Source organism: Struthio camelus, chromosome 2 (assembly GCF_040807025.1).
Source record: "Struthio camelus isolate bStrCam1 chromosome 2, bStrCam1.hap1, whole genome shotgun sequence".
Taxonomy (NCBI): Eukaryota; Metazoa; Chordata; class Aves; order Struthioniformes; family Struthionidae; genus Struthio; species Struthio camelus.
The window spans coordinates 3,787,552-3,801,649 of NC_090943.1; the positions used below are offsets into that span (position 1 = coordinate 3,787,552).

Sequence of the window (14,098 nt, forward strand, 5' to 3'; positions counted from 1 at the left end):
TTCCTTGGCTAATTGCAACTGCAACAAATGATGGGCATGGAGGATAACTTCTGTGCCTCTTGCAATCACCTAATGTGTCTGCAGAAGCAGTCCTGCAGAATTACAATGAAAGGCCATAGCGGAGGTAGAGGGGTAGATAAAAAGGGAGTGGGAGGCATTTGAAGAACTCTCATTAGATGGGGAATCACTGAATTTGAGAGACCCAAATAGACAGAAAGAGAGGACAGCTGGACTATCAATGAATAATTTTTTATTTTAGACATAAAGGAAAAGCTGATAGGGCACAAGTAGTAGATTCTGCAATTAGCAGAGAGAGATTGAATCTAGGAAATAGGTTGGGTCTTGTAAATAGATTGAGAGAGAGCCGTCTGAAGTGCAGTCCTTGAGTTGCGTGATACTTCAGGTCATGAACACATTGAAATAGGAGAAAAGCTTTTCATCTGTACCAATGCTGGCTGTACCTTCTTTGGATGTCATTTCTTCTACTACACTGAAATAATTTCATATTCACTTTTTCTTCTGGTCAAAGCAAGGGGTAAGATGGCACATTCTGTATAGTTTCTCACAAATTCACCAAGTTTGAGGTATTCTAGATGCTTGGTTTGAGAACTGTGGAAGGGCAACAGGAATTGGTGAAATCTGTGGACCAGCTCTAAATTGATAGTTCTGCAGTGGAAATTGAGAGCAGCTCTTAAATTGTGTGAAACTGAGAAACTTATCTTTTTAATCAAATTATCTTATACAACTTTATGTTTTATTGCACTTACTTGATCAACAAAGAGGATTCCTTTAGCACATAAACTGAAGTAGGGCATCAAGCATGGGTCTTCAAAATACTGAGAAGAATGAAAGAGGGGGACTCATCCTTCTCTCATGCCCCCTGTACTGCACTCCTAGCAAATAAATTTTAGACTGCAATGAGAGTGATGTCGAAGTGTAGCAATGTTTCTTGGTCCCTTGGTATGAGGGCTGTTCCATTCTGAATCATTGGTAGCTTAGAGAGGCACAAAAAGAGAGAAAAGAGGGATGGAGGAGGAGGGTTCAGGCGTAGGAGAGTGGTGCTCTACACCCAGGTTCAAATCTGTGCTCAAATTATACACAAAATTCTTAACTTTGTTCCAGAGGTCCCATATGATTTTGGGAAAATCACCTATTTATTTCCCATCTGCAAAATACAGATGAATGTACTTTCCTTTATTAACAAGCCATCACGGTACTGACTATTAGGGCAAATATAGTGAAATAAGAGGAACTTTTGTAAGTACTGCAGAACACTGCAAAAAACCATGTATGACTATTGTGTCCTCGTTGCAGAGCCCGAAGATGTCTTTACAAACAAGGACAAGGTGCAGAAGGAGGTGCAGGCAGCCCTCAAAGAGAACGCCACGCTGAGCTGCGAGGTGGCCCAGGAGAAGACCGAGGTGAAATGGTACAAGGAGGGGAAGCTGATCACCTCGAGCAAGAAGTTCAAGGTGGAGTCAGAGGGCAGATCGCGGCGGCTGGTGGTGGGTCAGGTGGAAAAGAAAGATGCTGGCGAGTACACCTGTGAGGCTGCTGGCCAGAAGCTGACCTTCAAGGTTGACGTCACAGGTGGGAGACACATTTTTATTCATATTTCATTACCTTTTCTTTGTGTCTTGGTGTTTTCTCATGTTCACTCTGTCAAAATATTAGAAATGCTGTTAAGGTATCTTCTGATGTCGGTCTAAGCTACCATGTCAGAGAGATTGTGCAAGACCGGGTAGATCTATTGTTACATGTCGGTACTGTGATGTCAGACCTCGCCTCACAGCTGTAGGTCTCCTGAGGCTCAGATACTGAAGCTAGAGTATTTTCTCATTGCTCATTATTTACAAAACTTACTGTTTTCTGCCCTCTTTGTGTCATTTTTTCTCTACGTAATACCCTCCCTCTCAAAGAGTTGCTTTTGAGTATTCCACAATCTAGCTGGGCAAACCTATATATGAATACACCCTGAAGACTCAGATTACCGTGAAACATTTGTGGATGAACAGACACAATTACAGATATGTTCAATTTGATTTATGAGTTGAATTTAACAGCCTTTCATCCAATTTTTCCCAAAATACTTCTTTCATCAGCAGCTGTCACTGAACTGTAGTTTTCAAGCCATGATAAGTGGTCCAGTGCTGGTGTACCAACTGATATTTATACAGTAGCATTTACAGGATCCCTATTCTGTTATGTCTGTACTGATAAAGTTTGGGAGCTGATAGTGGTATATTATCCTAAAAATTTTGGAATAGCTGCACTAGACTTATCCGTGGCCTGTTAAATCCAAAAGATGATGACTGTTCCTTGCAAGTACTGCGCTTATAATAACCAGTAATTAGTCCAAAAATATTTCTTTGTATTTTCATTTTTCTCTTTAAACAACTTAATTTGAAGGATTTAGTACTGAGGCTAGCCTTTCACTCCGACTACAGTAGAGTTTCCTTTTATCTGAGTATATTTTACAAGATGTTCAGAGGTCCAGTAAACTTTATGTTAGGCTCCAGATGGCCATGGGCATGTCAGATACATTCGGAGTAATCATTTCTGAATTGGCTGATAAGAAGGAATTTTTTTGTTTGTTTTATTCAGACTAATAATACTGTGCTGTCTTTGTTTGTAGGCCCTGTAAACTTTACAGTTCTTATCTCAAATTCTAATAGAAGAGAGAATCTGTTTGCTCTTCTGCTTTCTTGTGGCATCAGGCACACTGGCACCCTAATCCTGGCAGAGGTCTGGCATTTTATCAGCTATGTAGAGGAGCAACTGCGCTGGGAGTCTATTGACTTTCCTGCTTCCCCACATGCTGGAGACATGCAGTCCTTGCAGGGCATAGCTCGCGTTCTGTTCTCTTGTAAAGGTTGCAGTCTTTACTGCTCTCTTACTGCCTTGGGGCATCCTGCTCTCCTCGGTCTTTGCTGCTCTCCATAGCATATACCATAAGCTATCAGCTGTTACCTGTCCCCACGCTATGTGCTGTGCACAGGGTGTGAGTTGGGGACCGGAGGCTGTTTCTCCTGAGCTGTACAGCTCATGCTTTTGGCTCTGGAAATTGCCAGCTTCAGTGAAGGATTGATAACAGTGAAGCTAGACTTATGAGATATCAGTCAGAGAAAATGCAAAATGGACGTTAATAGAAAGAGCGTGGCATGGTTTGGAGGGAACTAGGTTCATGCTCAGCTACTGATGCCAGTCTGTCCATTAGTCCAGAGGCGTAGGGAAATTAAGGGCTGTTAGATTTCAATTTCTCTATCTGAGGGCTATTCTTAGCTGTTTGCCTCAGAAACCAAAGGTTTTCAGTTCTCTTTCAAACTGGATGACTTCATGGCTGCAAAGAGTAATGTAACACCTTTCCCCCTCTGTCGTAAATGGAGAGTGCTTGCCTAGCTACAGTTGCTGTATTTCTCATGTGTACAACTGTAACATGACATGCAAGTCCCACAGCTCATTGGAAAATGATCTAGTGTGAAAATCAGGAGGGATTATGAGTTCTCTTTGAGTGGCTGGCTCTTTCATGCAGAAATCCTCATCTTACTAGATTATCTCAAAGTGCTGTGGCTTTCTGAGTCTTAATTTATCCTGTTACCTTTGCACTCAGAGAGCATTTCAGAGCTCCTGTGCTCCAGTGTTCAGCTGGTAGCACAAAACCTTCCCTTTTTAAGGACAGCTTGAAGGTTAGGTGCTTAGTATTGAGTGTTGGAGTGTAGCTACTGGCGCTTTGATTGAATGTAAGAGGCAGTGAATGCTACGTACCTTGTAGATTGAACTAAATGTGTAGCTGCAAGAGCTGATTCTGCAATCTCATTATCTGAAAGTTCATTGTATGCAGTGAATTGCTTTTAAAATCCTTGTATAAAGTGGGCCAAAGCTTTGGGTCTTGAAAAATCTTTTTTCCTCCATTTTAGTGGAATTTCACTAACCAATCCCAGCTAAGGTTTGGAAATGTCATCTGCACCGAATACTTACTTAGCTTTAAAATAGATTTTTGAGGCAGATTAATGATTAATGTTAGTCATTTGAATGTTAGTCATTCGTTGTTATCTTTGAGATCAATTTGAATACAGCGGAATTACTAATTGCACTGATTAACAGATTTAGTCACTTTTTCTATCATCATTATGAAAATGTTTAATATTAAAGGATGAGAATGCAGAACGCAAGCGAGTAGCCTGTCTGGAATATTCCTGCCCTGCTAATCTGTCATTTTAAACACAACCCTCATTTACACAGACTGATTTGGAACGCATTTGGTTAGTGTGCCTTACGTGTTTGTAGTCAAGTTTGTAGACTGCTGCTGAAACGTTCATATTTTTGCAGCCAGTTTTGAATGCAAACCATGGTGTGCGCTTAATGTCTTTTAGATGTCTGAATGCTGCTTGAATTTACAAGTCAGCTGAAATGCCCCTTTGGGGGGTTTCACATCACCCAGCATAGGCCATATACTCTTCCCGGTTCATGAGCGAGTCTTGTGGTCTCCTTACACTCTTTGTACAGTAAATGCAAACAGAGGAACTCCTCCAGTTGAGAGCATATAAGCTAGCTTCCTGCTTTGGCCCTGCTCCCTGCAGGACCTGTCGCTCTCCACAGACAGTGCAAATGTTGTCAGTAGGCCTATGGCATGGATCCTGGGGCTGCATGTAGTGCCATGGCCAACAGTGTAGGAACTTGACCTGAACTTACCCCACCCCTTACCTTCCCAGGCAGCTGCTGCCACTCAGAATGCAAATGTGATCAGTGTGCAGAGGAGTCAAAGTCATCAAGGAGAAGAAGATGGTGCTAGGAGACTGCAGAGAGTGAACTTAGTCACTCTTTCCACTGGTAGCTCTATAACCTCTATTGGTTTGTTTCTGTAGGCAAAAATACCTACCTAGGCTGAGTGTGAGATCCAGAGGGAACAATAGGAAAATATACATAGGAACTATAGGAAAATATATATGTATAGATATATAGAACTCTATAGGAAAATATTTTCTAGGAACATTTGCTAGTTGTCTTTGGAACTGTGATACAAAGAGCTCTGAAACCTGAAGCCTACTCTCTTTGCATCATTGCCTCACGTCTTTCTACTTCTGTTTCTAGTGTTATAGGATCCCTTGCTATCTATTTTAACTTCCTTCACAAGCTTGGATCAAGCCTGACTTTTGGCAAATCTTGCTTTACCACTACAGTTCTTGACCTCAGAGACACAGCTGCAGAGCTGTGCTTTCTTCCATTCCTTATTTGTGTTCTGCCTTTTTAAAGGATTTTAAAGGATAGTTAAATGACTTTTTAGCTGGCCAGTCCTTTCCTTCCCATTCTTCCATTGGCTATGATAAAGATTCTGAAGATATCAGATCCCACATTGAGTTTTGAACAAATGACTCTTTTCTTCTTTGATCAGTTCTTGTAATTAATCCAATATGCCACTTTTAAATAAGTGTATTACAGAGATATTTTTGTTAATCCCTCCATTCACTTTAAAGTAGATCATCTTATCATCACTAGATCCAAGGTTATCTCCTGTGCCCAACTTTTAAAATGATGTCCTTGGGATATGCCAAAACCAAGACTAAAATCCAATTACTTTTGTTAATTCAATATCTGCTTGATAAAGAAATCTGCCAGTTATTACATCTGGAAATCCAAGATGCTACTGGAGCAACTCCAGTGGAGGGCCCCATGATAATAGGGGGCTGGAGCACATGACATGAGGGTGTACTCGTGACACATATCATATGAGGGGAAGCTGGTGTACGCCTAAAGATCAGGCACCATAATTCTGCTGGAAGCTTGCTCGCTGTCCAAGTTAGCAGCAGCAAGGAACTGTTTGGAAGCAAACTGTTTCTGCCAGTGCCTTCACAAGCATTTTCTTAACTCTGACTCCATAAACCTTTCTTCATTTTACAGTTGGTTTATTTAAACCATAATTTACCAGACAGTCTCCCAATGAAAACCCCATACAACAGGAACTTGGAGACAAAGCTTTAAAGTATCATGGGTTTCTTCAAATTTACCTCCAATTTCACTGAAATTGTTTGGAAACATGTCTTAACCTTCCATGAGCCTAGACTCTGTTGCAAGGTGGAAGTGAAACTTGAAAGCCCATCCTGTCATTCTTTTTTGCGGCTTTCATGGCCTGAGAGTAATCATTGCCATAATAAGGCAGGGTCATAGTCCATGCTGTATTTCATTCTGGATCAAGCTATGTCCATCACCACCCGCTTCACAGAAAGCTGCAAGACACCTCCAAGCAGCTGGCTGTGGGTAACGTGATCTTTCCCAAAATACTAGAAGTTATGTTCTGCTGTGAAGTGTGAGGACTTTTGTGCTGGATCCAGCTGCGGAACAAAGAAGTGAGGCCATTTCTCCCTCACATATTCATGAATATATACTTAGTGAGAGAGGAGAGGAAGACTGTAAATCTTCTGCTGGTTTGGTGTCCCCTCCAACCTCCTGAAACAACCACTGGTAGCACTGACAGATCCACTTTTAGTAAACTTGATGCAGTCGGATTTAGATTTGGTTAAGCAAAGGTTTACAGATTAATGGGGAAGCATTAAAAGAAAAAAAGATTCTAGATTTTTCCTTCTCTCCAATCTAGCAGATGATGTATTTGACCACAAAGACAAAGTGCAGAAGGAGGTGCAGGCAGCCCTCAAAGAGAACGCCACGCTGAGCTGCGAGGTGGCCCAGGAGAAGACCGAGGTGAAATGGTACAAGGAGGGGAAGCTGATCACCTCGAGCAAGAAGTTCAAGGTGGAGTCAGAGGGCAGATCGCGGCGGCTGGTGGTGGGTCAGGTGGAAAAGAAAGATGCTGGCGAGTACACCTGCGAGGCTGCTGGCCAGAAGCTGACCTTCAAGGTTGACGTCACAGGTGGGAGAAGATTCTTTGGTCCATCCTTTGTATTTCTTGAATATTTAGGAAGCTGAACATTTTTTCATTGAAACCTTTCCTCTTGCGGTTTAAAATTTTGGAGAAAGTCATTGGGGTGGCCTAGCCCTGATAGGAAAATGGGGCAAGGAGTTATGAATACAGTTCTCTATATTACACTGTTTGGGTAAAACGTTACACAGTCTTCAGGAGCGGGAGCTCCATCCTTTAAAACTTTGGGGAGCTACCCGTTACTGTGGAAGCAGGACCATAAAACAGGAAGTACTGATTTTTCCTCTCCATCCCCACATGCTGGTACGACTGGGACAACTCTGCAGCTCAGCTGATTCTCAGGAAGTTTCAGAGCAAGGGCACAACGGAGAGGCAGAGGGCGTCTGCGGGATGCACTTTTTGTTCCTCCCGGAAGTGCTCCTTTCAGCCGGGAGGGGAGGGGAGGGGAGGGGAGGGGAGGGGACAGCAGAGGAATATAACAGTAACCTTTTATAGAAATTCGGGTCTCCGAGGCATCGGGGCAAATAACGGGGAAAGAAAGTGGCACGGAGACTCATTCAAGGTGAATCCCTGCACTGGGGCTCCAGAGTGGGAGAAGGGACTCCGTTTTCCAACTCGCTCCCCACCTCCTAATGCTCTTGCTGGCAGCCTAAGTAATGCATCTCCTGTAGGGGAAGGGTATTTCACCATTTGGATGCAAGGATGTGAGATGGGCTGGGGTTTTCTCAAGGTCACACAGGAGATAATGACACAGCCTTGAACATTTAAGTCTTGCTCTAGTGCCCTAAGTACTGTATGAAGTGACCTAATGGCGAGCCCGTGGGACAGTAGAGGCAGCAGAGACAGCTATCTGGAACACAGGAAATCAAAGATATGAGGCTCTGACACAGCAGGAGGCAGTTCCTGCCGCTAAGAATTAAAATCCTTGTCTTCATCTTAAACCAAAAGGAATCTTGCCTTAGCTGGGGCCCGCCATATAGTGCTACTGTGAACCATCCATCCGATATCCTAGGTTGCTGACATAAATATTATTAATTTTTTGCCTGATTAATGACAAAGTAAGTAAAAGATTCTTTAAAAAAAAAAGAAAGAAATCACAATGCACATGTTCTCCCAAAAGCTCTAGATGCGTACTGTCAAGTCGGAGAGGTGGTTTCCAGTGTTCCCTTGTAAGCCATGATACAGGGTTTAGGAAGCTTTAGATCAAGGATGCACTTTGAATTCATCTCCCTTTTCAGAGCCCGAAGATGTCTTTACAAACAAGGACAAGGTGCAGAAGGAGGTGCAGGCAGCCCTCAAAGAGAACGCCACGCTGAGCTGCGAGGTGGCCCAGGAGAAGACCGAGGTGAAATGGTACAAGGAGGGGAAGCTGATCACCTCGAGCAAGAAGTTCAAGGTGGAGTCAGAGGGCAGATCGCGGCGGCTGGTGGTGGGTCAGGTGGAAAAGAAAGATGCTGGCGAGTACACCTGCGAGGCTGCTGGCCAGAAGCTGACCTTCAAGGTTGACGTCACAGGTGGGAGAAGATTCTTTGGTCCATCCTTTGTATTTCTTGAATATTTAGGAAGCTGAACATTTTTTCATTGAAACCTTTCCTCTTGCGGTTTAAAATTTTGGAGAAAGTCATTGGGGTGGCCTAGCCCTGATAGGAAAATGGGGCAAGGAGTTATGAATACAGTTCTCTATATTACACTGTTTGGGTAAAACGTTACACAGTCTTCAGGAGCGGGAGCTCCATCCTTTAAAACTTTGGGGAGCTACCCGTTACTGTGGAAGCAGGACCATAAAACAGGAAGTACTGATTTTTCCTCTCCATCCCCACATGCTGGTACGACTGGGACAACTCTGCAGCTCAGCTGATTCTCAGGAAGTTTCAGAGCAAGGGCACAACGGAGAGGCAGAGGGCGTCTGCGGGATGCACTTTTTGTTCCTCCCGGAAGTGCTCCTTTCAGCCGGGAGGGGAGGGGAGGGGAGGGGAGGGGAGGGGACAGCAGAGGAATATAACAGTAACCTTTTATAGAAATTCGGGTCTCCGAGGCATCGGGGCAAATAACGGGGAAAGAAAGTGGCACGGAGACTCATTCAAGGTGAATCCCTGCACTGGGGCTCCAGAGTGGGAGAAGGGACTCCGTTTTCCAACTCGCTCCCCACCTCCTAATGCTCTTGCTGGCAGCCTAAGTAATGCATCTCCTGTAGGGGAAGGGTATTTCACCATTTGGATGCAAGGATGTGAGATGGGCTGGGGTTTTCTCAAGGTCACACAGGAGATAATGACACAGCCTTGAACATTTAAGTCTTGCTCTAGTGCCCTAAGTACTGTATGAAGTGACCTAATGGCGAGCCCGTGGGACAGTAGAGGCAGCAGAGACAGCTATCTGGAACACAGGAAATCAAAGATATGAGGCTCTGACACAGCAGGAGGCAGTTCCTGCCGCTAAGAATTAAAATCCTTGTCTTCATCTTAAACCAAAAGGAATCTTGCCTTAGCTGGGGCCCGCCATATAGTGCTACTGTGAACCATCCATCCGATATCCTAGGTTGCTGACATAAATATTATTAATTTTTTGCCTGATTAATGACAAAGTAAGTAAAAGATTCTTTAAAAAAAAAAGAAAGAAATCACAATGCACATGTTCTCCCAAAAGCTCTAGATGCGTACTGTCAAGTCGGAGAGGTGGTTTCCAGTGTTCCCTTGTAAGCCATGATACAGGGTTTAGGAAGCTTTAGATCAAGGATGCACTTTGAATTCATCTCCCTTTTCAGAGCCCGAAGATGTCTTTACAAACAAGGACAAGGTGCAGAAGGAGGTGCAGGCAGCCCTCAAAGAGAACGCCACGCTGAGCTGCGAGGTGGCCCAGGAGAAGACCGAGGTGAAATGGTACAAGGAGGGGAAGCTGATCACCTCGAGCAAGAAGTTCAAGGTGGAGTCAGAGGGCAGATCGCGGCGGCTGGTGGTGGGTCAGGTGGAAAAGAAAGATGCTGGCGAGTACACCTGCGAGGCTGCTGGCCAGAAGCTGACCTTCAAGGTTGACGTCACAGGTAAGCCTGATGCTCTTTTAAAATTTCGGTAGAGGATTATCAAGTAATCACTGTGATTCCATAGTGCATGTTGACTCAGTTGCAATAGTCTGGGCTCTATTGCAGCCTGTAAAGTTTATCTGATTTGCTGTGTGCTGGGTCTGGTATACACTGTAATAATTGGTCTTAACATGTCACAAAGGCTTATCATGTTATTAACTAGTCTGTATAGTAATAATTGCAGAAATGAATATAATAAAAATAATAGCATCTTGTTCAGATTTTTCCCATTCGTGGGATCCCAAAGGGTGGTTCTTGTGCACTGAATCTCTTGGTGTACACAAGCATGTGAAATGTGACAGGAGTGTGAATTTTGCATGTAGCATGTCATGGGAGGAACACCATGAGCTCCTCCTGGTAGCATGTTGTCCCGTTTACAATGCCTTTGAGTCGGAAGTCACAATCAGATAAGTGAGTCTGATACTTGTTGTGTGAGACGTGATAGGACTGAGTACTGGAACTACAAGTAAAATAGACTATCTGTAAATTAAACACAAGGAACAAAGGATTGGCTTTGCCAGGCCAGAAGTATAGGAATAAATTAAGAACCATCAGTATGAGGAATAAAGACTTTTCCAGAATTTTCAGAAGAAATTTGGAAAGACACTGATGAAGTACTGATGAAGGTACTGACCTGGGCTGTTCCAGACATCAGGCAATTCCAAGCACAGTGCTGGACTGGCAGTGGTGAGCCTGAAACCAGTTCTGTTGAGAGGAATTGCTGAGACTTGATGAGTGGTAATTGGTAAAAAAAGTACAGATGAAATGAAAACTAGCCCAGACTGTTAGAAAAAAAGGTGGCTAGTTAGATAGCAATGAAATAGGGTTTTTCTTCTGCATTTGTTTCAGCTGTTTCTTCTGTGTCAGGCTGTAAAGGCTCTAGTTATCACAACAAAGTTTCCCTCAGAGTCATATTTTCTGGAAAACACGGAAGTACTTGCTCATGTGCTTTTCTGTTATAGTATTTCAATCCTGAAAAGAAAGAATCATTCAAAAATCCTTTTCTTGTTAGATTTCCACTCCTGATTCTAAAAACTGAGAGGCTGAAATATGTTCTGTCCCTTGCAATTTTCGCAGCAGAATTTATAGAGATGAATTGAAAATGCAACACTTTTTTGAACTCATGCTATTGGATATTTGAGGTCATAACCTTCTGAGATGCTTGTAATACTCCCGCTGCATGCTAAATGCCCCTTTGTCCTGAAAGATTCCTAGCACTTGGTCTTTTAAAAGTGGATTCAGGAGGTTCCCAAGCTATTTTAAGCATGTGATGTCGATGGGAGTGTTGAGTACCATGCATGAGTACCTTGTCACCACAATCCTGGGCTAACTGACTGCTATAGGGAAATTGTAGTCCTTTGTTGTTTTGACAGTCACGTTTATGACAGTGGAAGAGACCATAAAGAGTGTTCCAGAAGCTGACAGTAGTGTGTTGGGTTAAGATGGAAAACTGAACCAGGAGACCCATCATTTCTGCTATTACATGTTGTAGTTATATCCTTGATAATTCACTGTAGGTGTTAATCAAAAGATATTTTAGAGGGTTTGGTGATGTGCAGGAAAGATAATCTGTGAAGGTTTCTGTATTTGACATTTTTTGCATGCTTGCAATCATGGGACTAATATCAAGGAGCTTCTTGGTCCTTTCCCTTCCTGGGCTCTTACTTCCCTAATTTCCACACTGCAGTTTGCTCATGCAGAAAGGTAGATATTGCACAGTGAAAACATTTGGTCTTGACATCAGTGGTAACCTAAATGTTTTCCAAGCCTGTGCACACAGATGTGTAAGATGGTCTCTTTAACCCCTCTGTCAAATATTCTCTCTTTTTTCTGCACTCAGAGCCAAAACCTGCATTTATAAACCAGGAGAAGGTCCAGAAAGAGGTGCGTGCTGTCCTGACAGAAAATGCCACCCTCAGTTGTGAGGTAGCACAGGACACAATGGAAGTGAAATGGTACAAGGATGGAAAATTGCTCATTTCCTCCAGAAAATTCAAAATAGAGACTGTGGGCAAAACCCGTCGTCTGGTTGTAGAGCAGCTGGAGAAGAAAGATGCTGGAGAATACATCTGTGAGGCTGCAGGCCAGAAGCTGACCTTCAAGATTGAACCTACTGGTGAGTTTTCACTTTGGGGGCTCTATATAGCTTTGCTGGGTGGCTAAGATGAATAGTGGTTATTCTGTACCTAGTGGCTGCGGTGCAGCTACGATGTCCCCTGGAGCAACATCAATGAACCACATTGCCCATTAATTTGGCCTTTTGAATCTAGCAATGTTGATGAGGAGAAACTACTTGAAGACTTTTTGACTAATGGAAAGCTATATGGTTTTTTTGTTTATCATCTCCTTCACATACCTTACCATACCACCTTTTCCAGTGATGGGTAGCTGAAAATGAGCTGGAAGTGGGAAGTTTTGAAACACAGAGACAGACCTATGGGAAAAGGCCACTAAGAAAAACTAGATGGCCGCTGTGTGTGTCACAGAACTGCCCTGTTCTGGGGCAAAGCGTTGTACCAGGTAGAGGAAACTGGGAGTAAAGCAAACAGATAAGAGAAATGGCTGTAAGTTCAGGATAAGCGTATTAATAATTCTTCTTAATTAGATCTAGAATCCTAAAAATGGGAGAGGAAAGAATTATGTAGGTAATTTTTCCATTAAGAAGCAAACATTTTGGGAGTGGCAGATAAAATGTATATTTCCATTTCCTTTTCCTTGCTCCTCTGATAAGCAGAAGCTCTGAGTTACCAGAGAGATTATTTTCTTTCTTCCCACTCAGCAAAAGATCATGCCAGTCACAAGTATTCATCCATATTTCCTGGGTTATTACAGATTATGCTATGAACTGGAACCCTATTGTGAGAAGAGACAATAATTTAAAATTGCTATGTTAAAACCTCAAAATGAAGCTATTAGTTTGTCCTTTTTAATGTATTTCCTAGAACCAGAGGCTAAATTTGAAAACAAGGTTGTCCAGAAGGAGCCCCTCATTGTTCAAGAACATGAAAGCATCACTCTGACTACTTCAGTAACGCCTGAAACTGCTCCGGTCAAGTGGCTGAAGGATGGAATGGAAATCAAGGCGAGCAAGAAGTATGAGATCAGGAGCGAGGGGGCTTCCCGGACTCTGACAGTGAACCTGTCTGAGAGCACGGACACTGCTGTGTACACCTGCTGCACAAAGAGTGACAAGCAGGAATTCCAAGTGCAGGTGAAAGGTGAGCAGGGAGCAGCCCACAGGTCATGTCCCTGCCTAACAGCTCCGTTTCCCTTGCAGGAGGGTGGAGATGAAGGAGTCTAAACTCCCTCTAAAACTGTTCCAGGCTCAAGGCTTGAATTGCTGTTGGTGCTACTATGGCTCCCCTTCCATGGGTTAGCAAAGCTCCTCGTGCTTCCAAAGACTCGGTTTATGTCCTGTGCTGGATTTTAACTTGAGGGAACAAGAAGGCCTCCGACGGGTGCATTTCCTTTTGTTTGGTCGCCACAGTCATCGCACCGTTCCTATCACCTCCTAGCCCAGTGGCTGGGGAGGAGGCAGAGCCTTAGCTCTTGCCTGCTCTGCTCACCAGCATGACAAAGCCGATGAGGAGGATGTAGAGGATGTAGTGTGAGGATCAGGTTTGTGAGTTAGTCCCATGGGGGAAGCAGGGCCTGAACTGTCTCCTCTGTTCCTGGGACAGTGCACAGGGATGCTGCTCCCTTGTCAAGGCTAAGGCTATAAATTAATAGTCTCATCAGAAGGATGGAGTACAGCTGGTCCTCAGAGGGAGATGAGAGGGGTGATGTCCAGGATCAAAGGGCTAATTCAGCCCCTTGGGCCCACTGCTGCAGTATCTGCCCCCAGGTGATAATGCCATGTCCCTTTACTGTTCCCAACAGCAGAGCATCATGAGTCCAGCCAAAGATAGAAAGGTGTGTGCAGTGCAATGGCAGTGAGACACGCAAGATAGGGTTCATCTGCTTTTTTCTCAAACATCTACAGCTGAGGTGCACCCCCTCAGCTCCCTTTGGAGTCAGTGGAGAGGAATGATTGCTAGCAGGCCACAATTCACATGACCTATTGAAACATCTACTTCAGGATGAGATGAGTCACACCCTGGATTCATCTGACTGCACTGTCTGTGTCTCCAGGGACACCAGAGACAAAG

General features: G+C 43.7%; 1 protein-coding gene across 1 annotated transcript in view; it reads left to right on the forward strand.

Moving 5' to 3' along the window:
* OBSCN (obscurin, cytoskeletal calmodulin and titin-interacting RhoGEF) overlaps positions 1–14,098 on the forward strand; it is a 212,106-nt gene that overhangs the window by 41,530 nt on the left and 156,478 nt on the right. The window contains exons 10-15 of the mRNA XM_068934092.1: positions 1,315–1,590; positions 6,596–6,865; positions 8,113–8,388; positions 9,636–9,911; positions 11,791–12,066; positions 12,893–13,168. Coding sequence (XP_068790193.1) covers positions 1,315–1,590; positions 6,596–6,865; positions 8,113–8,388; positions 9,636–9,911; positions 11,791–12,066; positions 12,893–13,168 — 1,650 coding nt within the window. The remainder of the gene's footprint in view (positions 1–1,314; positions 1,591–6,595; positions 6,866–8,112; positions 8,389–9,635; positions 9,912–11,790; positions 12,067–12,892; positions 13,169–14,098) is intronic.